This window comes from Xiphophorus hellerii, chromosome 10 (assembly GCF_003331165.1).
Source record: "Xiphophorus hellerii strain 12219 chromosome 10, Xiphophorus_hellerii-4.1, whole genome shotgun sequence".
NCBI lineage: Eukaryota > Metazoa > Chordata > Actinopteri > Cyprinodontiformes > Poeciliidae > Xiphophorus > Xiphophorus hellerii.
Genome location: NC_045681.1, coordinates 3,946,054 through 3,970,454, shown reverse-complemented (window position 1 = coordinate 3,970,454; position 24,401 = coordinate 3,946,054). Strand labels below are relative to the sequence as shown.

At 35.0% G+C, this 24,401-nt stretch overlaps 2 protein-coding genes and 1 long non-coding RNA gene across 4 annotated transcripts in view; 1 reads left to right on the top strand and 2 right to left on the bottom strand.

Moving 5' to 3' along the window:
* erbb2 (erb-b2 receptor tyrosine kinase 2) overlaps positions 1 to 6,800 on the bottom strand; it is a 29,941-nt gene extending 23,141 nt beyond the window's left edge. The window contains exon 1 of one of the 2 annotated variants that reach the window (XM_032573598.1): positions 6,498 to 6,800. In XM_032573598.1, coding sequence (XP_032429489.1) covers positions 6,498 to 6,570 — 73 coding nt within the window. In that variant the 5' untranslated portion in view covers positions 6,571 to 6,800. The remainder of the gene's footprint in view (positions 1 to 6,497) is intronic. The other variant, XM_032573599.1, reaches the window with a different exon arrangement.
* Positions 1,015 to 20,451, bottom strand: pgap3 (post-GPI attachment to proteins phospholipase 3). The gene is made up of 9 exons (XM_032573600.1): positions 20,062 to 20,451; positions 18,969 to 19,066; positions 18,101 to 18,253; positions 17,155 to 17,217; positions 16,843 to 16,904; positions 15,825 to 15,961; positions 14,434 to 14,638; positions 10,411 to 13,646; positions 1,015 to 1,028 (listed from the first exon to the last, which is right to left on the bottom strand). The coding sequence occupies exons 1-8, from the start codon at positions 20,273 to 20,275 to the stop codon at positions 13,583 to 13,585; spliced, it is 996 nt and encodes a 331-aa protein (XP_032429491.1). The 5' UTR covers positions 20,276 to 20,451; the 3' UTR covers positions 1,015 to 1,028; positions 10,411 to 13,582.
* LOC116726745 (uncharacterized) lies at positions 10,303 to 23,458 on the top strand. The gene is made up of 3 exons (XR_004340655.1): positions 10,303 to 10,414; positions 17,518 to 17,520; positions 23,424 to 23,458. It is a non-coding gene; the product is annotated as an uncharacterized LOC116726745 (long non-coding RNA).
* Positions 23,459 to 24,401: the final 943 nt, after the last annotated feature.

Sequence of the window (24,401 nt, the reverse complement as noted above, 5' to 3'; positions counted from 1 at the left end):
GTCCGTAAGACAAACTTATATTTGTTCTGGATTCGGTTGTTGAATTGCACTCATTTTGTCTCGCTTTGTGAATCTTGTGAAAACTCTTTTGGTTCCAGGCTGTAACCTGCTTGGTTCACTTCACATGTGTTTAAATCTGTTGATTTTATGGAAGGTTTTCTTTGGAGTATATTCAGCAGTTAGTCGTCAGTCAGCAGCAAGTTAAGACATATTTGACCTAAAAAAGAAGAAATAAATGTTGAGTAACAAAGAAAATGTCAGAAAGGCCACATTTCAGCTCTTTACTAACAACCCGCCTGGCACTGAAATACTATTTTATGTGTCATCTTCTGTGTGATGAAGCTGTTTGAGGTCCGGTTTAAAACTGGTTCAGTCATCTGATAAGTTTAGACACCACAAAGGCTCGTCCATTCAGAGCTTCCTCTGTCTGAATGATTCACAGAGTCATGAGAGCAAAACAAAAAGGAAGAAATAATCCTCTGAAAATGGTTAGACTGAAAATGAGTGAAAGAAAAAGCAACTAAAGTCCAACGAAAAATATTTATTTGAAAACTAATTTTCTTATTGGAATTTTTAATGGCTGGTGTTTCAGCTGCTTTCTGTTCGGGTCTCTTTCCTACTCTGAGCAAACCAGCCAATACTCTGTCCGCCACTGCGTTTATAATTATAAAAGCAGAAAAAAAACATTTTTTGGTAAAAGAAAAACTCAGATTTCAGCACCACTTCTGCATATTTTTACTCACGTTATAGTAAAAAGTAGCCGTCCAAGAAGTTATTCAACTAAGAGTAAAAATCGTAGTGAGTAAAAAGTTTTCTCCAATACTGAGTAACTGACCAAATTATCATTTCATACTAAAAATTTACATAAACAAGAAGATCAAAATATAAAGTTAAGTGGAAATTTTGGTGTTTTAGGGACTAAAATGTCAATAATTTATATAAGTCACAAAAAATAACAGAATCAGCCTAAAAAGAAAATAAAAAAACCTCATAAAACATAAACAAAAGCTGCAGGTGTGTGTCTGTGTCTGGTGAATGTTTGGTTAAAACATGTTTGTTTTTCATTCAGTGAGTAGAAAATCCAGAAATTTTACTCAAGAGTAGAAATACTTCATAATAGAATTACTCAAGTAAAAGTAAGTAGTAAAAAAATACTCCTAAAATGCTTTTTTTTTTTACTCAAGTAAATGTAACTGAGTAAACATAACTAGTTATTACCCAATATAGAGGATATTTATGAAGGGAAAACTGGAGAATTCAGCATGAATCAGACATCGTTTAGATGTTTAATGTTTTTAAATTACTTTAAATGAAATAAGAGCAAAACTGTAAACCCTGAGAGTTTCTTGCCAAGGCTAATTCTGCAGTGAGAGTTGTGATTGTGACCTCAGAGGTTGTTTTGATTGTGAGCTAAACTAATGAACCTGCATGAAAACTGAAAGCCAGTTTGAAGCCACACCTGTGTGTGGCAGCGTTCCAGTTAGCACAAGGAGTGTGCCTTCGCGTTGTTTACCGGAGCGAACGCGGTCGGCGACACAAACACCACGCAGCAGCTCCAGTCGCGTGACGTAACCAACAATCAGATCTGCATTCAATCTGCAAAAACAAGCCAAACTGATCCGACTGGACTTTCCCTGTCAGATTATCAAGTCACAAACGTAAAATCTCACTGTGCAGACCTGATACCTGCAGGATTGGGTCTTGCATAAACTACACAACCTCACTTCTGGTCGGTGATGAAGAAGACGGCAGGTATTGCTCAACAGACAAGCAGAACAGGATTTGTTCTGTACGGTACGCAGCGGAGCAGCAGATATGAACTTCTTGCTCGTTCGCGCTGACGTGCAAAGACGACAATCACAACAACACACAAAAGATCGCAGCGCCTGAAAACCTCCCGCATTATCCCGTGAAACAAAACGCACAGCTGGACGGATCTGGAGCTGGATTTACACAAGCAGAGTGAAATGCAGGACAGGATCTGCAGATAAAAGAGTCTGAGGAAAACACTGGTTATTACTGTTTTACCACACAGTTTATTGGTTTTTAAGAGTTCAGAACCAATAATCACAAAACGTTAGCCTGGCTGGGAAATTAAAAACAACCTTTTTCACCTGGAAATAGTCCAATATTTGATTTTTCTCAGATATATCACCTGCTATTGGTATTATAATCAGATTATTTCAATTTTATACATTTAATAATTTAAAGTGGCAATATGTAACTTTGTAAAAAAAATAATATATTTTTAAATATTTGATAAAACTGTCACCATGTCGTGACAATATAATATGAGACAGGTAATCTGTGAAAAGATGAAGCCAGAGGTGCTGATGTCATCTGCAGAAATGTATAGTCAAAAACAACAATCAGAGTCAGGAGGAGGGTGCTGTTAATCATGCTCATACACATGCTGCTCAATGTGTTAATGGCAGAGAAACATGTTACAGAAAAATTGCTTATTAGCCGTAATTGGTGACTGTGCTAGCTAGAGTTAGCAGTCCTGGCAGACTCTGATATTGGGTAAAAGCTGCCTGTAGCGTAGCATAGAGCGAGTAATATAAAATAAAAACATATATTTTTTCTTTATAAAAGTTAAATACTGTGGCTTTAAGAAAGTGGATATTTGGCTGCACTAAATGCTACTAATTTTCAACATTAAGACAACTAGATAAACAAGGTCAGGAAAAGTTTTGATTAAGAAAGTGAGGGAGAGAGAAGTAGGTCATGCTTCCCTGACAAAAAAAAAGTTTACAAGTTTTTGTTTTGTTTGTTTTTGAAGACAACCTACAGACCAACTGACAGATCATCAGTAGAGCAGGTGTTTAAATTAGCTAATCAACCGCCACTGTGTTAGCTTAGCTAATAGCAGCTAAGCTAATTTAGTGATCGTAGCTAATCAACCACAACGATCACTTAATAATCGCAAAACAAACATCCAGCCTAAAAACATTCAACTGTAACGAACTGAATGTTCTGCTCTCTGTCTGTTAGAAATGTTTGCGTGTTTTTTTCGGTCTTTAATTGTAAAACATTCGTGGTTTTGTTCTCGGTTGCTACGACGAGTCTGCGCGTGGCGTAGAAAAATTCGAGCGGTTCCGAGTTGTTGAAAGGTTTTTCTGCGCCATTTTTCCTCCCTGCACTAAATTCACAACACCTTCATGTCCAGGTTTGAATTTGTTAACGGGACCGTCCCGCCGCGGCCGAGGACGGCACGTCAAAGAATCGTCTTCTTGCCCTGCAGCGTTGTGCGCATGTGCGACGTAAACAGCAACATTCACGGAGTCTGTTAAATGCAAGGAGCAGAAATGGGATGCTGAAATCAAGGCTGCTCTCCATGCTCGGATTTTTCAGTCAGAATTTCAAACTTTTGGAGGAAAAGCATCTTTAAATGTTCCAAAAACAAACTGAGCTGCATTACAGCGAAACAGGCGGTGGCAGCATCATGCTGTGGGGAGATGATGGAAAGATGAACACATTTCTGTTCATTTTATTAATATGTCTTAAGTCTATTCATGTGGGAAAAACAATTTCCTATTTATTTAGTTAGTATTTCATGCAGCTGACAAAAATAATGTTAAAATTTAATTCAGCATGTTATGAAAAAAATAATAGCTCTTTATGTTACGGAAAGATGGTCAGCTGTTTGATAGAAGAGAAAACCTTTTTAGAAAATAAGCTTAACTCATTTAATCAGCAACTTGCATCCCTAAAAATACAAACATCTTCTTCTTTTTTTTTTTTTTTTTTTGCCACAGTTTTTCAACCAGAGCGAAAGCGGAAAGTTAATTTCTCCAAAGCAGAGAAGATTTAACAGGTTGAGAATCTGGGTCACAGTTTCAGTGGAAACTGAAGCTCTGACCCAAACTGGAGGTCGCCTCACTGACCCAGACCAGACTGGTGAGCCTCTGCTCAGAGCAGAGAGAAACCAGTAACTGTGGGAACCTTTCCTACTGAAAGTGAGGCTCGGTCCTCGCAGCGTTGCCCAACTCTGGGAACCAGTCGGAGCGCTCACGTTGATCTCCGATCCTAGAAAGATAAACACGGCAGGCTGAAGTTCACCAACCAGTTCCTGTTAACAATGCGGTTTTATTTGGATCGACTTCACCTGCGACTGCTGCTGCCTTTGTTTGTGCAGCTTGTTTTGGATGCAGCAGAAGAAGGTTGTTTTTTTTTCCAGCTAGCTGTTAAGCTTTTAATGTATAACTCTGTAGGCTAATAAAAAAATTGACGAGTGTAAATCAATAACGTTTGGAAAATAAAAGAGAAAAGATTTTAAAAGCTTTCAAATTGATCCGACTCGGCACAATATCGACTTTTCTGATTCAGTCCGTGCAAAAATCGAGATGTGCTGCTTTATTTTTACTCCATAAATATCCAAGAAACAAATATTATTTCTAAAAATGACTAAAGGAGGATATTCTGCAGATGCATTTCCTGCAGAAATGTCAAGAACAACAGAAATCAGGAATATTTAGGACTACATCCAATACAATAAGCAATTACTCAATTAACTGCTTGATAAATTAAAATGAGCTCAATATTTTCCATTTGGATCATTTATTGTTTTTCTCTTTTCTACCAAAACCTGGATGGAAAACGTCTTTACTTCCTGTTTTTGAAGGATAATCTTGTTTACAGAGGTTTCATAATTCATTTTAATTATTGTTTTCTTTATTCATTTTTGCACATTTACAATTATTGCCAGTTCTAGTGTTAAAAAAACATTAAAATTTAAAGTTTATTGGTCTTTTATTGGCCATTATGTTACTTGAAAGAGACCAAAATATTGTTTTATTTTTCTAATCAGCAACTTGAGATGCTAATGTTATTTTATAAATGTGTCTAAATTTAATAATGTGAGAAAACGTCCTGTTAGTTTATCTTCCAGCAAAACTAGTTCTGGTGACACAATGAACTGATTTTATGAAACAGACCAACACAACGTCACAAACCATTTAAAAATGGAAAGTAAAAATTAAAATCTGAAGAAAGGATCATTAATTTTGTATTCAGAAAATATTCGGAGATCCAACTTTTAAAGAAATTACAGCTGCTGGTGCCTTAAGGTATTACTTCCCCTACTTTGCACATCTAAAAATAAAATATTTTGATAATTATTCATCAGACTGGATGGAGAGAATATGTGGAAAATTATTTTTAAGTTTTGCCATAGATGATCAAATCTAACTGGTCATTTTGCAAAACTTTAACCTTTAACTGCATTTTCTTGCTCAAGAACAGCATCTTCAATTATGAGAATATGGACACTTTGTACATTTTTAAAGAATTGCATCAAAAAAGATGTTTGTTTTCATGCCAGATTTGCACAACTAACATCAAAATTTAGATTTCTGATTCACCTTTTGCACTAGTTTGTCGTTTTCTGCCACAATAAATTTTAAATTGTCCCAGTTTCTTCCATAAACGATAATATTGCTGGATCATTTTACAGTAACATAATGGTCAATGACACGTCCTCAACTTCAAATACTAAAGAGACTTTAACACTGGAACTGCAAACAACAAAATAAATAAACAAAACAACAAATAAAATGAATAAACGTCTGTATACTAACAGGTCTAGTTGAGACCAAGAGGAAGACTTTTATCATCCAGTTTAAAAAAACAACAATAAATTATGCAAATTTTTATTATTGAGCTTGTTTTAACTCATAATGCAATTAATTGATTTATTGCAGCAGATAAAATCCTAGAAATAGTAAAAAAATAAAAATAAAAATCACTTGTTTTTCTGAAAATCTGCGCTTGCACTTTCAGTTAGCTCTTGTTTTTCTGGCTGGCGCTCAAGCTGCAAGTGCGACAAGTGGCCCTCTGTCAGACAAAGTCCCCTTCAGGCCAGAAGTGAATAATTGACATCGTCATGATGTTGAGTGACACAATGCACCGCCTGTGAGTGTTTTTGGGTTGTTGCTATTTACAAATACTGCGATTTAAAAAAAACAGCCTGCAGCGGAAAACGTAGCGAAAAGTTAGCAGATTTTTTGTTATTTTGCAGAAAAATAAGTGATTTTTGTCACGTTTTGTTGTTTAATTTGGGATTTCATCGGAGAAAACGACACAAATTGGTGCGCAATTGTAAAAGTGCAAAGAAAATCGAAATCATGAAGTATTAGTTCTGCAAATCTGGCGTGAAAACAGAAGCCTTCTTTGTAATTTGATGCAAAACTATCAGATATAAATGTCTAGAGGTTTTTATTTATGTCACACAGCGAGCTGCAGGGGTTTTTGTGTCTCCAGCGGGACTCGCAACGTGACAGGTGTGACTTTCCTTCCCCGTCTGCTCTCCCTAAACCCTGCGAGCCTCAGCAGAGACCGCCTGGCTGTGCGGAGTCACGCAGGAATGCGGTCCGGACCAGAATCCATCTCGCTGCGTTTCGTAGGAAACTCTGACACCAACACCCAACCGGTTCCGACTCCGCCGCCGCCTTCTTCCCGAACAGCGGAGGCGCTGGAGTGGATAAAAAGTCACCCACCTTCCCGGCTCCAAGCGCCCGACGCTCCCAGCAAAACGGCCCCGACCAGCAACAAACTTCTCGCCGCCTCCATCTGCGCCTCTCAGTCCATATTCCCAAACTTTGGATAATAAGAAAATATATATAGGCTATATATAAATCCCACAAAGTCTCCTTCACGTCCTCAGGTTGAGTTTAGTTTGGGTTTTCGTTTCCCCGGTTCGGAGTTGCAGCCCGTTTCCCAATCTCAGTGACTTCCTCCCACGGAGTCCGAGCCCGTCGGTAGTAAAAGCGCGACGGCGCGCAGGAGTGAAGGCGCGCTCCCGTGAAGGCCAGAGCGGGGAGTGGCAGCATCAGCCCGCCCTCACTGCAGGCAGGCTGCCTGCACGATGGAGCAGAGCTGAGGATGAAGAGGAAGAGGAGGAGGAGGAGGATGACGTCACAAAAATGCTACAAACCCAAGTCTGTGTACGGAATGTTAGGGTCACTGTGGACAAAAAAAAAGAAAGAAATAAGAATAAATTTCCGGCTAAAAACTCAGAAAATTTGAAAATAATCTCAGAAATTTTCTAGAAAAAAAAAAAAAAGAGAAAATTTCTGAGTTTGGAAAGTTGAAAATTTGCCAGAGAAAATGTTGAGATTGTCAGAAATTAAGAAAATTTTATATTTTTGAGCTCCAAAAGTTGAAAATTTGTGTAGAAGAAAAAAAAAAATCATAAATTTTGGGATTAATAGAAATTTTGAGAAACTTCTGACCTTCAAAAGTGAAAAACTTTGAACCTCCGTAAATATTCAAAACCCCAAAATTTAAATCTTTTGTTCTTTCTAGAAAATTACTGAGATAAATCTCAAAATGTCGGAGTTTTTTGGCAGAAATTTCCTCCTCCGTTGTTCTCCATCAATAGCCCAATGTGCTGCACTGCAAAAGATGAAAATAAAAAAATAAATACAAATCTTACAAAGCATTTTTGGTCTAGTTTCAAGTGCAAATATCTTAGTACGCCTGAAATGAGACAAAATTAACTTCATCACGAAACAGGAGCTTGTTTCAAGAATATATTTCCTTTGTATTGATGAAAAAGTTCTAGTTCAACTGGCAGATAATGTGGGAATAATGTTTTAAGTGAAATAATCTGCCAGTTTAACGAGTATTTTTTCATCAACATGAAGTTAAAACAAGCTCCCTTTCTTTGCTGAAAAGTTGTTTTTAATTTAGTTTTGTCATATTTCAAGTGAACTAAGATATTTGTTCTAGAGAGATCAAAACACTTGGCAACATTTTGTGTTTTTGCAGTGCGTGGGATCCATTCAGGAAACACGGGACTGTAAAGTTACAGTTTTATCATTTAAAACTGAGTGAGGTTTTACCATATTAGCTTCAGACGGTTGTTCTCCTGTGGCGCTCGGTTGGAGCGTCTTCACATTTCCATCAGCTTTCTCAGGCTCTGCAGTCATGGCAGGAGATCAGGAGTCGGAGGAGGAAGAATCAACTCCATTCATCGCAGGCGGTCCGATCCCCCCTCCCACCGCCGGCCGGGTCAGAGTCCGGCCTCCTGCACCGCGTCCAGAACAAAAAGCTCCCCTCTCAAAACAATCCTGCTGTTTCCACAGGATGAGATGCAGTTATTCTGCAGAAAATGTGGCTGAATTATGACGTTAGATCGTCTTTCAAACAGGGAAATTAATTACTTGAGCTTTACACTGCAAAAAAATGCAAATATTACCAATCATTTATCATCTTAGTACTCTTTAAATAAGACAAAGTCAATGTTTTCATGCTAGTTTCAGATTATTTCACTTCTAACAAGATATTTTTACCCATTTTTTATCATACTTTATAATTTCTCATTAATAAGCAACAAAGAAAGACAAAAAAATACCACAAATAAAAAGACAGAACTAGTATTTGTTCACCAATATTAAAGAATTATTTACATAAAACAAGTTACTTGTAATTTAGTTTTGTCTAACTTTACATGGATTATGGTATTTTACCAGGAATAAGACCAAAATACTTGGTAAAATGTGTTTTTGCAACGCAAAGACGATAATAAATGATTACATTTCTTACAGAAAAACAGCTGGTGCTGTGTGAAAACGTAACTGAATACTAAATCTACTTGTCAGAATTGGTTTCGTATTCAAGCATCAGCAACATGATCACTGCAAAAAAATAAACAATTTACCAGGTATTTATGTTCTAATTTCTAGTGAAAATATCTCAGTACACTGAAAATAAGACAAAAGTAACATTTTAGTAAGTTATAGTAGCTTGTTTTATGTAAATATCTCATTAATATTTAGAAAAACGTTCTAGCTCCACTTAAAAAACTTTTTTAAACAAATGCTTTGTTATAAATTCAATAATCTGCCAGTGGGACAAGAATTCGGTTGCTAGGCGACAGGCTCAGCTTGGCAGGTGTTGCTAGGTAACGGCAAAGTGTCAAGCAAGTGATCTGCGAACTTTTTCATCAATACTAGGTTATTTTCTTAAAACAAACTACTATATTTTGCTAACAAGTTACTTGTACGTTAGTTTTGTCTTATTTTTGTCGTTCTAAGACATTTTCACTAGAAACTACACCAAAAATACTCGGTAAGATTTGTATTAATACTTGCAGTGATCAGGTTGCTTGAATACAAAACCAATTCTGCCAGGAAGAGTGGGGGAAAACAGCTGTTACTTTTTCACATAAGCTCAGCTATTTTTCTGAGAAATTAAACAATTTATTATCATCTTTGCACTGCAAAAAGACAAAATTTTACCAAGTATTTTTGCCTTGTTTGTAGTGAAATTATCTAAGTTCACTTGAATTAAGACCAAACTAACTTACATGTAACTTTTCAGCAAGATACAGGAGCTTGTCCTAAGTAAACAAATCCTTAATATGTAGAAAATGTTATATATTACATTTTATATGTTAAATGAACAACCTTTATAAAACATCTGAGTTGATAACAGAAAGAATCACAGACTAAACTTTAAAAATTCAAATCTCACTGAAATGATTCCAGTAATTAAATTCAAAATTGGAAATTTGTGCATCCTTCATGCACAAAGTGAGACATTTCAAGAGTTATTTTGTCTTAATTTTGTTTCTTTGGCTTAGAAAAAGTCGTTGCTGACACTAACAAGCGCTAAAGAAGCAATATGTTTACATGTTAATGTATCCAAGCATATTAATGGGAATTTCAGAGGAAGGAAAAAGTATGCTGATTTTAAAAGGAAACGTTGCAAAAGCAGAAAATAAAAAACAACAGAAAGGACTGTGAAGCAGTTAAATTTAAAATATGGACTTCAAATGTTGAATTACAAGTTAAGCCATTTAAATTAATGCATATATTTTCTGTAAGCCAATATTTCCGAGTTAAAATGCCTTTTTATTTGTCTTATGTAATCACTTTAATTTTTTATTTTCTGAAAGCCAGAATCATCAAACAGTATCACAGTTAGTAAATCTGTTTGATATGTTTATATTTTGAACAATATTACTAAAAATAAGTAACTTTTGAATTATTTTTAAATTTGCTTAGATTCTCATGCATCATCTTTATCATTTTTATGATAATTATATGAAGAAAATCAATAAATTAAGAGAAACTTAAGGCACTTTAAACTTACCATCTTTGTAAAGCTCAGCCAGAATCTCTCCGTTAATCAATAATCAACTGTTCCTAATTATTTACAGAATAAAAACACAACTCTGTTTCTTATCAACACACACTTTTTATTTAAACCACATCCATATTTTTGTAGTTTTTTGGTCAAATATCTGATATGAGGTTGTTGAAAGTGCGCTCAGTGGGAGAGGTGATGTTGCACAGGGCAGCAGGCAGGGGGCAGCAGAGAGACGTGTTTACTACTGAGGAAGACAGATGATTTATGGGAATTATTACCTCAGAGCCGCTTTCAAGGTTTTCACCTTTTAAAAACGGTTGTTTTTTTGGTTTTTTTTACTATTTATTTATAATTTCACAAATACATCTATATATTTTTAGCAAAGTTTGATTTCAACAAATAGTTATATAAATTTCTATAATTTCGACATTCAAATATTGTTGGATCCAAGTTATGGAGTCACAAAAGTGACAATTTTATCAGTAACTTAGCCGTTAAATAAATATGTGATAATTTATTTTAAATAGTAATTAAAACGTCATTAACTCATTAACTTTTGGAAAAATTTGGACTTTTTTTATTGATTATATTTCATAGGTTATGCGCTACTATCCAACTGACTTCTGATTGGTTGACCTACAAAACCTTTGACCAATCAGCTCAACTTAATTTAGCCCCGCCCACATTCAAGAGACATCCTTGATGTACTGAAGCAGAAAACTGTAAAATAAGCAATTAAATAATTATAAAAATACTATTACTAATTATAAGTAATCTTTAAGATAATTAAGGATTTCTTAAATTATGCCCCTTAATGATATAGAAGGTAAATAAACACTAAATTAACTTGTTTATGTTAATCAATCAGATGTTAGACTTCTTCTGCAGCTGTGTTTCCATTACAAATGTGAGAAAAACTTTGGCAATATTCAGCTAATGTTGAAAAAACATTTTTAATTTAAACCGCACCGTCATCTTCCAGCTACTTCCTGTTTTCTTCTTTGTGGTTTGTGCCAGTGGAAACATTCGGTTGTTGATCATTTGATGAAACAAAAAAATGTGTTCATTGCAGTTTTGTAAAATAAACCAATTTCAGTAGTCAAAAAAAATAAATAAAACATTTTTAATAATCAGCGCATCACCAAAACGTATCAAAAAACAAGTTTCCATTAAGCAAATTTATTTTTGAAACATCAAATTCCACAAGTATATTGTCAATAGAAATGCGGTTTCATTGATTTAATGATTCACTGATCAACAAAAGCAAAATAATATTGATTAAAAACAGAAAAAAAAATAAGATTCTTAATTTTCATAATAATTAATTATGAAGATGTTTATTTATGAATCCAATACATTGGATTCAGTTTTATATTTAAGTTATCACATATTTATTTATTGTGTTCAGGCACTTCCAGCCATCCAGAGAATCTAATATTTTCTTTTTAACCTTTGAAACAGTTTTTAATCAGCAGCTTCTCTGAGGTTTTCTTTGGCTCCCAAAGTTCAGCTGATCGCTCTCTTACACACAGACAGGCTTTCGGCTTTTAATGGCAAAAACAACAAAACGTCCAGAAAAGGCAGCGTGTAAACAAACCCGCGCGCCTCGCTGTCTGTGTTCTCACAAAAAGGCGTAAACGCGTTTAAATGGACGCTCGGCTGATAAAGTGCACATGTGGGAGGGAGGGAGTTCATTTTTCACTTCAAATGGAAAAAAATAAAATAAAGAATATCTGCAAGAAGCATGCTGATGGAGGAGAAGTGTGAGGCAAACATGAATGCAGGAAGGAAATATTCACTGCAAAAACACAAAATGTTACCAAGTATTTTTGGTCTATTACAGTAGGGTCCAAACTTTTTACACAGACACTTTGGAAATATTCAGGGGCCAACATTTTCTCTTTTTCCCCGCCCCAATTAAAAATGCAAAAATATTATTGTGAATTTTTTCTATTTTACCTAATGTTAATGTATTACATTTGCCGTATTGTTTACAGTTATTTCACTTTTTGTACTCATTATTTTTCATTTCATAAACCCATAAAATGTTTTTATTTTATTCCCACCAATAAAAATAATTATTTTCTTTTACAACCTTTGCTGTATTTAGCTAAATGTAATGGATGGGTGTGCTAAAGTCTGTTTTAGAGGAAAAACACACAGGATGTTTGTGGCACAACCAATAACAAAATAATAATTAAAAAAGGATAACTCAAAAAAAAAATATTGTGTTGTACTTAACATGTTCGGTTTAAGGAGATATAAACTTTCCATGAAAAATAGCCTAAAAAAATTACAAAAAGTGTTGGATGGCCAAATTTGTGCCACACAAAATCAACCCAAGGGCCAGAAATGGCCCCCGGCCCACACTTTGGACACCCCTGGTCTAGTATTTGGTGTTTAGACCACTTGAAATACGACAAACTAACTCATAATTGGCATTTAAGCATGATTTAGGAGCTTGTTTTGAGTCAGAAATCCCTTAATATTGATGAAAAAAATATTAGTTCCATTGGTAAATTATTTCACTTATATTAAGAAAAATATCTTATTAGTTAAAAAATCTGACAGTGTAACTACTGTTTGTTTTTAATAATATTACAGACTTGTTTACTCAAAACAAGCTCCTATATCTTGCTGAAAAGTTATTTATAAGCTAGTTTTGTCTTATTTTAAGTCTACTAAGATATTTGCACTAGAAATGCTTGGTAAGATTTAGTTTAGAAAAACATGAAACAATAAATCAGAAAATAAGCATTGGAGCACTGAATTTCACTCACACCATCTAAACCACAGAATTTGGACAAAGTCACAGCAACTTTCCTTGCTTTCTGTTCTCCCACATCAATCTTTTCTCACTCTAAAAGGCAGTCCGGGTGAATGACAATATATCCCACAGAAAAAAATAATAAGAAAGATCAAAATAAAGGCAAAACTGAGCGAAACACTGGTCAAAATCAAACAAGGCCGATGATAAAAACAGAAACAAGAGCAAACAAAAGCAGCTATGGAAACAAGAGAGGCACAAAAGTAAAGGTGTGACAGTGAGAAAAAAAAAAGAAGCTGTCAGCTGGAATGGGCTTCCCCGCCTTTCCAGAACAGAACAGTCAGCGGCTCCATATGAGGGAACCGCTCTGAGTCCAGCGGCCCGTTTCAGGCACTGCGCTGACAAAACCAACCTGCCGCCAATTTTGGTCGCCGCTGCTGCAGATTTCTCTCTCAGAGGTGAAGGGATTTATTTCATTCATTCATTTCAGGCATTTCTTTCTCTTTTCAAGTACTTCCCCCCTTGAACGTGTCTCAAAATGTGCAGTTGTGATAAGACTGTAGCACACATGACAGTGCAAGGCAAAGTAAAACATATATGGATGTTAAATAAAGAATATGTAAACGAAGTGTACTTTGATGCGAGTCAGAGGTGTGGTGAGCGGCGTCATCTGGGAGGCGGAGCGGCTTCTGTGAGCGATGAAGAGGCGCTCCGCTCCTCCTACTCAACTTTAACCCCCAACTTCTCTGTGTTCAGTAAATAGAGGCTGTCATCTATCAGGAAACTGGGGGAGAAACAAAACCAAAATCAGGTAATAATTAGAATTTTGATTTCAACTAATATTCATATAAATCTTGACATTCAAATATTGTTGGTTCCAAGTTACGGAGTCACAAATGTGACAAAATTTAACAAATAAGTTGTTAAATAAATGTGTGCTAATTTAATTAAAATAATAAATTCAACTAATAAATCATTACTTAACTTATTAACTTTTTGGTAGTTAATAAGTTTGGTAGAAAGTCTATTCTAGTATTGAGTAACTGATCAAAAGATCAATCATTTATTATTTAAAAATTATCCAATGGACCAAAATTTTGGTATTTTAAAGTTCAAAATGAAAATAATTTATATAAATAACAAAATAACAAAAAATTAGGCAAAAGAAACATTTTTCCCAAATTAATTTCTTTCATTATTAAACTTCAACAGAAACTGTGTGTCTGCTGAATTTTTGGTTAAAACAAATTTGTTTCACATTCAGTGAAGTTACTCAAAGTGGGTAGAGTATCCAGGAATCTTACTCAAGTAACAGTATCAATACTTCATAATAAAATTACTCAAGTAAAAGTAAAAAGTACATTTTTTCCCCAAAACTTCCTGAAGTAAATGTCATTTGTTATCATTTTGAGCATTTTGCTAGTTTTGGAACAGTTGCGGTAAAGATGGTGTAGTAATTCTAGAGTTATATGTTCATATATTATCATTTTTAAAGAGAATATGCTGTCAGAAGGTCAACAATTTTAAAAGAAATTGAGCCCAAACTTTCCTATGAAGCTCTAGAAACCAACCTGTAGAAAAGGAAGTGCACTGGGATGGTGCTGAGGTGCCACACAGCGTGGGCGTCTAGGATCCAGAGCAGCGGCGGGAAGTCCAGCAGCTCCAGCAGGGCCAGGCCATGAAGCAGCAGAACCACCAGGCCACACTTCCACCAGTAGGGGAGAGTCCGCCGGTTCTGCCAGCACCAACAGAACCACCACAGCATGTTCACCATGCCTGCAGAGACAGAAAAACCACAAAAAAACACAAAATGCTGCTGCGCTACATCCATTCTTCAATCAATCAATAAACAACGTATTATCACAATAGACACATGATCAATATCAATAGATAATACATCTGATAGAATATTCAATATTTAATATATGAAATATAATCAAAACTTCGGCCAGCTGAGCTTGGTTGGTAGAATCAACCTAGCTTACGCTTCGGTTACCTAGCAACTCAACTGATTCTTTGGTTACCTAGCAACGACCTGTTGAGTAACTGGCACAGCTGCAGTTTAACGTTCTGCCACTTTGCCTCATAACTGCTAAAAAATAAAAACAATGACGTGGAGTAAGGACGGGATAAAACAGGAACGGTCACGTTACTAGTTAGGTATTTAAAGCAAAAACTACACAAGTCGAAATAATAATCGGAAAATAATAAAATAATCGGAAATTTTGAGATTAAACTCGAAAAGAAAAAAAAAACGCAGAAAATTAATCTTCAAAAGTAGGAAACTTTCAACTTTTCAAACTCAGAACATTTCCAAAAGTCAAACATTTTTGACTTTTGAATTTCCAAGATTTTGCACAAAATTTGTGAAATTTATTTTAAAAATTCTGATTTTTTTTCAAATTTTTGAAGCTCTGAAATTTCCTTGTTCCCTCAAGAAAAATTTTAAATTTTTTGGCAGAAATTAACTCCTTTATTTCTACCTATAATAACCCTAATACACTGTTGTAAATTTTGGTATGCAAGAAAAAAAATCAGAGATTTTCTTTTTATTAATTTTAAAACCATAATTGTCCTCCCAACTTAAATCCAATTTGTGGGGCGTGCCGTGGTGGCGTAGCGGTTAGCGCGACCCGTATTTGGAGGCCTTGAGTCCTCGACGCGGCCGTCGCGGGTTCGACTCCCGGACCCGACGACATTTGCCGCATGTCTTCCCCCCTCTCCTTCCCCGTTTCCTCTCAGCCTACTATCATATAAGGGACACTAGAGCCCACAAAATACCCCCTGGAGGGGTAAAAAATAAAAATAAAAAAAATCCAATTTGTGTTGGTTTATCTCACAAAATCCTAACAAACCCTTTATAAAACCATAAAATGTGGAAAAAATCCAACCAACAGTAGTACAACCGGAACCACCTCATGAAACTCTCAATGGAAACCTGATTTATTGGGGTGTGTTGTACCGATGGACACGTTGGCGGCCATGTTGTATCCGTAGTCAAATCTGATGAACGTCAGGTAGGAGACGTGGGAGGTGAAGACCAGGATGAGCAGAGCGCCCACCATGCTGGACACACCCGGCCGCTTCAAACCCAAAGTCCTGGACAGGAGGGAGAACGTTGCAATGTGAGCAAATATACAGTAAGAACTGAGATAATATTAACAGCAGATATATTGTAATAAAAGATCTTACAATAGTTTCATTCTAGTTCAAGCTGGGTTAATGACAGTAAAATTCAAGCACTTTTCAAGGTACTTTGGAGTTAAATAAATTTTTTTTTAAAAACTAATAAATATAAAGTATAATTTATTGCTGTTGTTAATAATGTCTTGTTATAGACTGGATTTTACATTCCTGTGTAAACTAAAAAAACAACAACTACATTTTATGGTTTAAAATGTCTCTCAAACCCAATTGTCTGGTCCGAGAACTAAAGACAAAATTAACAAAAAAATACTCCAATTTCATTTGTTGAACACATAAAATACAAGCTAACTTTTATTTCAATTACATAGATAAATAAGTCTTTGAGCCATTAGAAATAATAAAAACTAATTACACTGAAACAATCCAAACAAATTGTGTTAACGTACAAAGAAAGTGAAGAATAAAATCTCTAAAAAAAAAATTCTTGCCAAGATTTCTGGTATTTAGCATATATAAATTAATTCTAACTAACCTAAAATAAGAGAAGGTCAGCGTAATTTAACTTCAGGGAATTAGAAAACAAAATTTAGTTGTGTTTTTTTTTTAATCGGGTGTACAAAGATATCTAATTTCAACTGTATGTAAAAATTTTTCAAATTTACACTTTTAACCAAATGCTAGACTGCGCTTTATTACAAAACTGCGCAGTTTGAATATTTAAGACTTCCAAAGACTTTATACAAAAACCAAGCACTTTCCAAACCTTGAAAACACCTAATATTGAAATTCAAGCAATTTCAAGGACTTCCTGCAGAATTAAACCATCGGCTCACCTGACGCAGCACAGGTAGATGGAGTAAAGAATCACTGCTGTTGCACAGAAATAGTCCATTTTCTGAAATAGAAGATGATTTTAAATTAGTAACAATAATTTTCAGACGAGGTAAAATAATATCAAGATCTGCACTTACCTGAAAAACAAACAGGAAAGACCTCAACAATGTGCCAGTGAAGATATTAGGGTATTATTGATTAGCTTAGCAGTTAAACAGAATATTTTTTACGGATTGCTCCAGATAAATCCTTCAACAACAGAAGTTTTATATCTGTGTTTTAACATTTTAATGTATAATTTTTAGCATTACCTCCGTGAGAAATGTGTCCCGGGTGTGAAACACTGTAGACCAGAACCAAGCATTCAGTGACACCTGAACAACAAAACAAAAGAAAATGAAGAAATTTAATCTGTTCTTTAATGCCAGATACACGTTATACTTTTTATTGATTTATTTTCTAAAATAATAAATTGGAAATATTTTCAAAAAGACTCTTTTATTTCAATCATCCCTTCTGTGAGTTGTACGATGGCCTGCGAGAATATTTGTTTAATTATGAGAATATAGGAACGATATTAGCAGAGTAAAGATGCGATTTTACCAGAAAACTACAAGAAAGTTGTTTTAATGAAAAAAGATTCTAGTTATTAAGATCTAACATGAGCAGCTCAGTTTGTGATTCTCCCTTCAAAACAGACTCAGTTACTCAAATTTGAAGAATTGCCTTTTTTTTGTAAGACCGAAACCAAACAATAACTTCACAAAATGTTCAACATTCTTCATTTTATTTACTGTTGTTTTTTGTGTAGAAGTTCTGATAAAATTATTACTTCATTCACCAAATATTACCACTTTATTCTGGTAATATTGACGCTTTAAGGATTTGGACTTTATTGTTACAAAACTTTATTACAGCATTACTATGACTGCATTCTTGTAATATTAAGAAGTAATAGAAGCTGTAAAACACAGTTGTAAAACAAGATGGCCGCCATGGTGACAAAGAGTCAATTGGTAAAAAAAAAAATATATATATAATCTGATTTTTCTAAAAGTTTATTAATTTATAGAATATTTCAGTTTTATGTGTAAAAAATATTTTTTCTTTCCATTTCACAATAATCCTCTACTTTGTGTTGGTGTAACACATAAAATCCATATTTTCCAGAAATTAAATCTTCAAAAACTAAAAATGTGATAAATGGGTCAAACCATTTTACCGCCCAGCCCAATCTGTAGTTCTCCCGGCTCTCACCAGAGAGAAGGCGTTGATGGTGTGGTACATGGGGCTCTGGCGTGGCACCGTGCTCCGGTAGCGCAGCATCATCAGCAGGCAGGCCAAGCCGTTCAGCAGAGACGCCAGCGCAGATGCAGGTTCCTCGAAGCACAAGATGCGCACAAAGGGCCACTGCAAGGAAAAAAATCTTAAATCTGACTCCATGTTTTATAATATCAATGATGATCCAGAAGGATTTTCTGGTTAGAAATCCTCAGTAATTTCAGATCTAAGACGATTCACTGCAAAAAAAATACAAATATTACCAAGTACTTTTGATCAACTTTCAAGAGTAAATATCTTTGAAAACTTGAAATAAGACAAAACTAACGTAAAGGTAACTTTTCATCAAGACATAGCAGCTTGTTTTAAGTGAATAATTCCTTAATATTGGTGAAAAAGTTCTAGTTCCACTGGAAAATTATTTCATAATCAACTGGCATTTTTGCCGTTACCTAGCAACACCTGCCAAGGCCATCCTGTTACCTAGCAACCAAGTACTAGTTCCACTGGCAGATTGTTTCACATAGAAGAACAAGGGAAAATGTCTTAGTACTAAAATTATCTGCCAGTGGAACTAGTTCTTTTTTAGTCAATATCAATGAATTACTGCCTTAAAACAAACTCCCCATCTTGACGAAAAGTTACCTGAATATTAACTTTGTGTTATTTCACGTTTTCCTATGGGTAAAATAATCTGCCTGTGGAACCAAAACTTGTTTTACTGACTCTAAACAAGCTGCTAAGTTTTTTTTTGTGTTATTTCAAGTTTTCCTAGATGTTTACAGAAGAAGCTAGACCAAAAATACTCTAATATTTACAGTTTTTTTGCAGTGTTAAGACAAACCTTTCCGTGGAACTGTGGGACTGTGTATCCTTCAGCCTGGTAAAGGCCAACAGTGGTCCACATGCACTGGTATCTACAGTCGTCCCGACACGTCCAACCTGCGGCGCAGAGAAGACAATGAAGTGAATTATTCTGACAATAATCAATTAATTTCATTTTTTTTAAATGTACATTCTGCAGCCTTTTGAAATTAATTCTAAACGCTTTAAAAAATTTAATAGATTCATTTTTTTGTCTAAACACAATGAAAGGCATCTTATTGTGGCCCCTGCCTAGATACATTTTATACATGTTTTAAACAATTATTAATTTAACCTTTTTTTGTATTTTTCTCAATATGATTACTACTTTTACTAATACTTACTACTTTTATTCCTAACTTTGCCCTAATTTTCCACGTCGTAAATAAACCCATATTTTGCTAATTTAACTCAGCTAGAGTTAATTATTTCTTTTGTTTTCTTAGTTATTAGTTATCAGATTTGGGTTGTAACTAGTCACATTTACTCAATTACATTTACTTGAGTAACTTTTTTGAGATAAAAAATTCTTTTAAGTGTATTTTTACTACACTGTACTTTTTTTGCTTGAGTAATTTTATTATGAAGTAGTGCTACTTTTACCTGAGTACAGTTTTTGGGTACTCAGCCCACCTCCGTTAATTTTTTTATTATTTTTATTTTGAGAGGCTTTGGAGTATTTTAGGTATCTTGTATGAGGATTCCCAAAATATTTAACCAAACTCATACAGTTTTAAAAAATAATCATATCAAATTTTTAAGAAAAAATAAGGAGAAAATGATGATAAATCTTGTGGAAATCTGCTTAAAATCGGTCAACGAACACAGTAGCTGAACAGTGTTTCTGTACCAGAAAAACAAGTTTGTCACGTTTTGTAGTTCGAACCTGCTAGATATTACCTGAAGGACTTTAGGGAAAATGAAAAGGATTAAACTAACAAAACAAGTGAGGAATTAATAAAAACCTACTTGAACTAGTTTATAAAATGTTAACTCGTAGTTATAATGGTGCTGAATGTTAGAAAGCTAACAAGCTAAGCTAGCTTCTCCATCACCTGCCAGCAACAGCTCACCTGTCAGCGCCATGTAGTGCGGCTGGCTGGACTCGAAACCCAGCAGCCGGGCTCCGGTGCAGTTCGTCCGGACACACAGCTTCACGCAGTCCCGGTACACCGGCTCCTTGTCCCCTTGGGAGGACTGCACAGCGGTCACCGACATCAGCAGAAGGATGACGGCGACAGACATGGGGAGTCTGACAGATGTGCAGCGGGGGAACGCCGAGGCCATGGCGGGTGGTTCGGGCCCGCCAGGATCACGAAGGTACGGCGGGGTGACGGCGGCTAAACGGACCCGGCGCCGGACGTCAACACTGGCTCATTCCGAGTCGGAGGGGTTGAACCCGATAAACAGCAGCACGGATTCAATGCAGCGTTTCCCTCCTGTCTTCTGAATAAGAGCAGGTTTTACAGCTACACAACTTCCGGTTACAGCTTCAAAATAAAAGTAGCTCTTTATTAAAGTTGCTTAATTTATTCATGACACCCCGCTGGGTTTATTGATAACAGTAGATTAAATCGATATACAACTAAAATGAGGAAAAAAGAAAATGTTAAGTTACTTTTTAAAATAAAGTCATTGTTTGCGCCATAAAATGGGGGTAACTTCTGCTTTATTTTAAAGCAAGGATTTTTGTCACAGCATAGAATTACATCCTGTAACAGAACATTTATTATTACATTTATTCACGTTTATTACATCAATATTATTGTAGTAGTAGTGGTTATTATTATTATTATTATTAGTAGTAGTAGTAGTAGTAGTAGTAGTAGTTGTAATAGTATAATTAATACTAATAACTAGAAAATGATAATAATGCCAGTTATTATTATTGTTATATAATTATTTCTTCTAATTTGGGGAATCTGATCATTAGTCATTATTATTACTAATAATTATATTATTTTATTAATAACTATTTTTTATTATTAACAATAGCTATATTATCATTATTAGTAATAATACTTATTTTGTCTGATTTTATTTTTTACGTATATGAATTATTGTCATTATCGTCCTTAAAATGGCAACATTTCCACGTAACTTTATATTTTGGTCTGTCTGCTTACGTTTTGATCAGTTACTCTGTACTGGAGAAATCTTTTCACCAAATACTTTTTCACTCTTGCTTGAGTAATTTCTTGGATGGCTACTTTTTACTTTTACTTGAGTAAAAAATTGTTGAAGTAGTGCTGCTCTTAGTTCAGTAAATGTTTTGGGTACTCTACCCTCCTCTGCTCACCATCAATTTAGACTGTTGGATATTTATAAAATGGACTGAGGTCCAAAAGGGCAGCAGGTTTTTCACGAGTCATCTTCTGGTAACTGTCTTAAGTTACTTTAAGAATTGAGGAAACAGATACCCGACAATGGTCTTCCTCTGCTCTATTTTTGTTATCAGAGTGTGAGCTTGGTGTTCAGCAAAGGTCTGTTAGTTGATTCCGCATTTTGCAAAATTTGAATGTGTATTAATCTCTAAGAATGTGCATTTTTAATCTTTCTATGTTCGTCTCAGGTCCAGTAGGTTGAATTCACAACAAACACACTCACATACACCCCATTCATTCTAACAAAAGACGAAATGAAGTTGGTGGTTAAGATCAGTCCAGCAGCTTCTGCCCCTATACATTAAGTAAAATATAATAAACTACAGAGCAGTATCTCCCAATGAGCAGCTAGCAATAGCTAGCAGCGGCTAACAATTGTAAATTAAACACATCTAAAATGCACAACATTAATAATGACATATACAAAACATAGCAAAATTACTAATGAAACACTGTGTAAGATTAAATTTGTCTAAAATATATGTTAAAATATAACATTTGTAAAGAAAACAGAGCTGATCCTAACAAATACCACAGTTACCAACTGCAACAGAAAAAGGGGGCGGAGCTGTCAGTTACAGGTTACCATGGTAACCACCAACCGTCAAGAGCAGCGTAACAGAATTAATGTCTGGAGAAACAACTGAACAAAACAAAATCAAAGAACAAACTGACAAATTTTGACGAACTTCACATCTTGTTAAAATAAAACCCAGTTACACATTCAGTAAAAATATCTTCTGAAGAGCTAAAATCTACACAGCTGTTCAGGTTTTAGGCTTTTCAGTTTATAATGTGCATCACAGTCATGTTCCCTACAGCAGTGGTGTCCAAAGTGTGGCCCAGGGGCCATGTGTGGGCCATGGACTGATTCTATGTGGCTCCCAATTGCAATTCAAAATTGTTACAAATTTGTCTTTCTTTTATTATAGCACACGTGCAAAATCCAATAGACTAGTTGTAGATTATCTTTTTAGAAAAGCTGCAAGTTTCCACCAAGAAACTCAAATTTTCCACAATAAACTTTTAATGATTCAAATGTAAAAAAAACGTAGAAAAATTCCAAGTCAAAAATTTTTCTAGAAAATTCTTCAGATTAATCTCAATTTCTAACCTTTTTGGTAGAAATTTACTACTTTTTTTTATTTAAGTTAAAAAAAATATTATATCTACAATGGCCTAATACACCATCATATAAATCTATGTCAAATTTTGGATCTAAAGTAAATATTCATTTTGAAAATAAATAAATAAAATCAGACTTCTTTATTTACTTGATTTTAGGTTGGGGTTGCTATTTTTTGGCCCACATGACAAAACGTTTGTACACCCCTGCTCTACTAAACCGAGCGAAACAACCTTGGAGAATGAGAGACAAAACCTCGAGGGTCTTGTGTCTTGAACAGAATGTAATGAATGCCTGTCCTCAGAGCACAAACATGTTGAACCTGTGATTTGATGGATTTATGTGTCGTCACATTTATTTCTGGTTTAGTTGTGCTCACTTGAAGACTTGGAAGGAATTAACTCAAGCACCGAAGCCGATCTGGAGGAAGTGGAGCGTCTCAAAATTAAACAAAATTTTATAAAAGTGTCAATATCCCCTCTGTTAAGGATCAAAAAACCCACAATTTCTGAAATAACTGAGAAAAGTAGTAATACGTAGAAATGTACTGATAATTAGCCAAACAAAATCAGATATTGTGGTACCCAATAATTGTTCTTGAGTATGAGTACTACTTCTTGAACATATTTTTACTCAAGTAAAAAGTATCCGTCCAAGAAATAACTCGGGTAAGAGTAAAAAAGTATTTGGTAAAAAGTCTACTCAAGTGCTGAATAACTTATCACATTATCAATCATTTAATATTTAACAATTACATCATCAAACAGACAAAAAATATAAAGTTTAGTAGAAAATTTTGGTAATTTAAGGACAAAAATTACAATAATTCATAAGTAACAAAAATTAACAATAGCATTCAAAAGAAAATGTTTCCAAATTAGTTTCTTTCAATATAAAACTTATTTAACTTTAACAAAAACTGCAGGTGTGTGTCTGTGTCTGGTTCATTTTTTGGTTAAAACGTGTTTGTTCTTAATTCAGTGGGCAGAAAATTCAGAAGTTTTACTAATTTTTTTCAAAAAGTTACTTAGGTAAATGTAATTGAGTAAATGTAACTAGTTACTACCCAGCTCTTTAGAGGGGTATCAACATGTTTCACCACATTTGTACACTTTTAATGCCCCACACTGATAAATAGTCTAAAAATTGCCTGTGCTTGGCGTCATGGAGCAATATGAAACTTGTTCAAACCAGCAGACACAGTGAAAGTGTCGTACGAAAGAGAGCGGATTTTATTTGTACTTCTTTCTTTTTTTACAGTGCAGACAGATCACAATCACAACAGGAGCAAAACAGGAGTGACATGGAGGACAACGAGTCAAAAACAAAAGATTTATTTCTCTTTTTCCTTTTAACTGTCCATTTTCTTCCCCAACTCACCATCTTTCACCATCTCTTTCTCTAGTTTAATGCTTTCCTCTTTTTTCTGATTGCAGCTCCTCTTTTTGGTAAAAGAGAGGGGTAGGCTAGCTATTGTAGTGCGGTACCTCCACTCTTTTACTCTCCCACAGATAAATGGGAGGAAGTCATTAAGCACTCTGTGAAGTTGAGACCAACAGACCCAACCGGGTCAGACTGCTAGCTTGTTTCAAGCTAGCTGCCGTGCAAACACCGAAGCCTAACCCTGACCAAGAGACATTTTGACCAACCGCTGCTAGCAGAGGTGGGCAGAGAACCCAAAAAATTTACTTAAGAGCAACACAACTTCAACATATTTTTACTCAAGTTAAAGTAAAAAGTAGCCATCCAAGAAATTACTCAAGTAAGAGTAAAAAAGTATTTAGTAAAAATTCTACTCAAGTACTGAGTAACTGATCAAAATTACACCATGAGACGGACTAAAATATGAAGTGGAAATTTTGGTATTTTCAGGAGGAAAATGACAATAAGCCACATAAGTAAC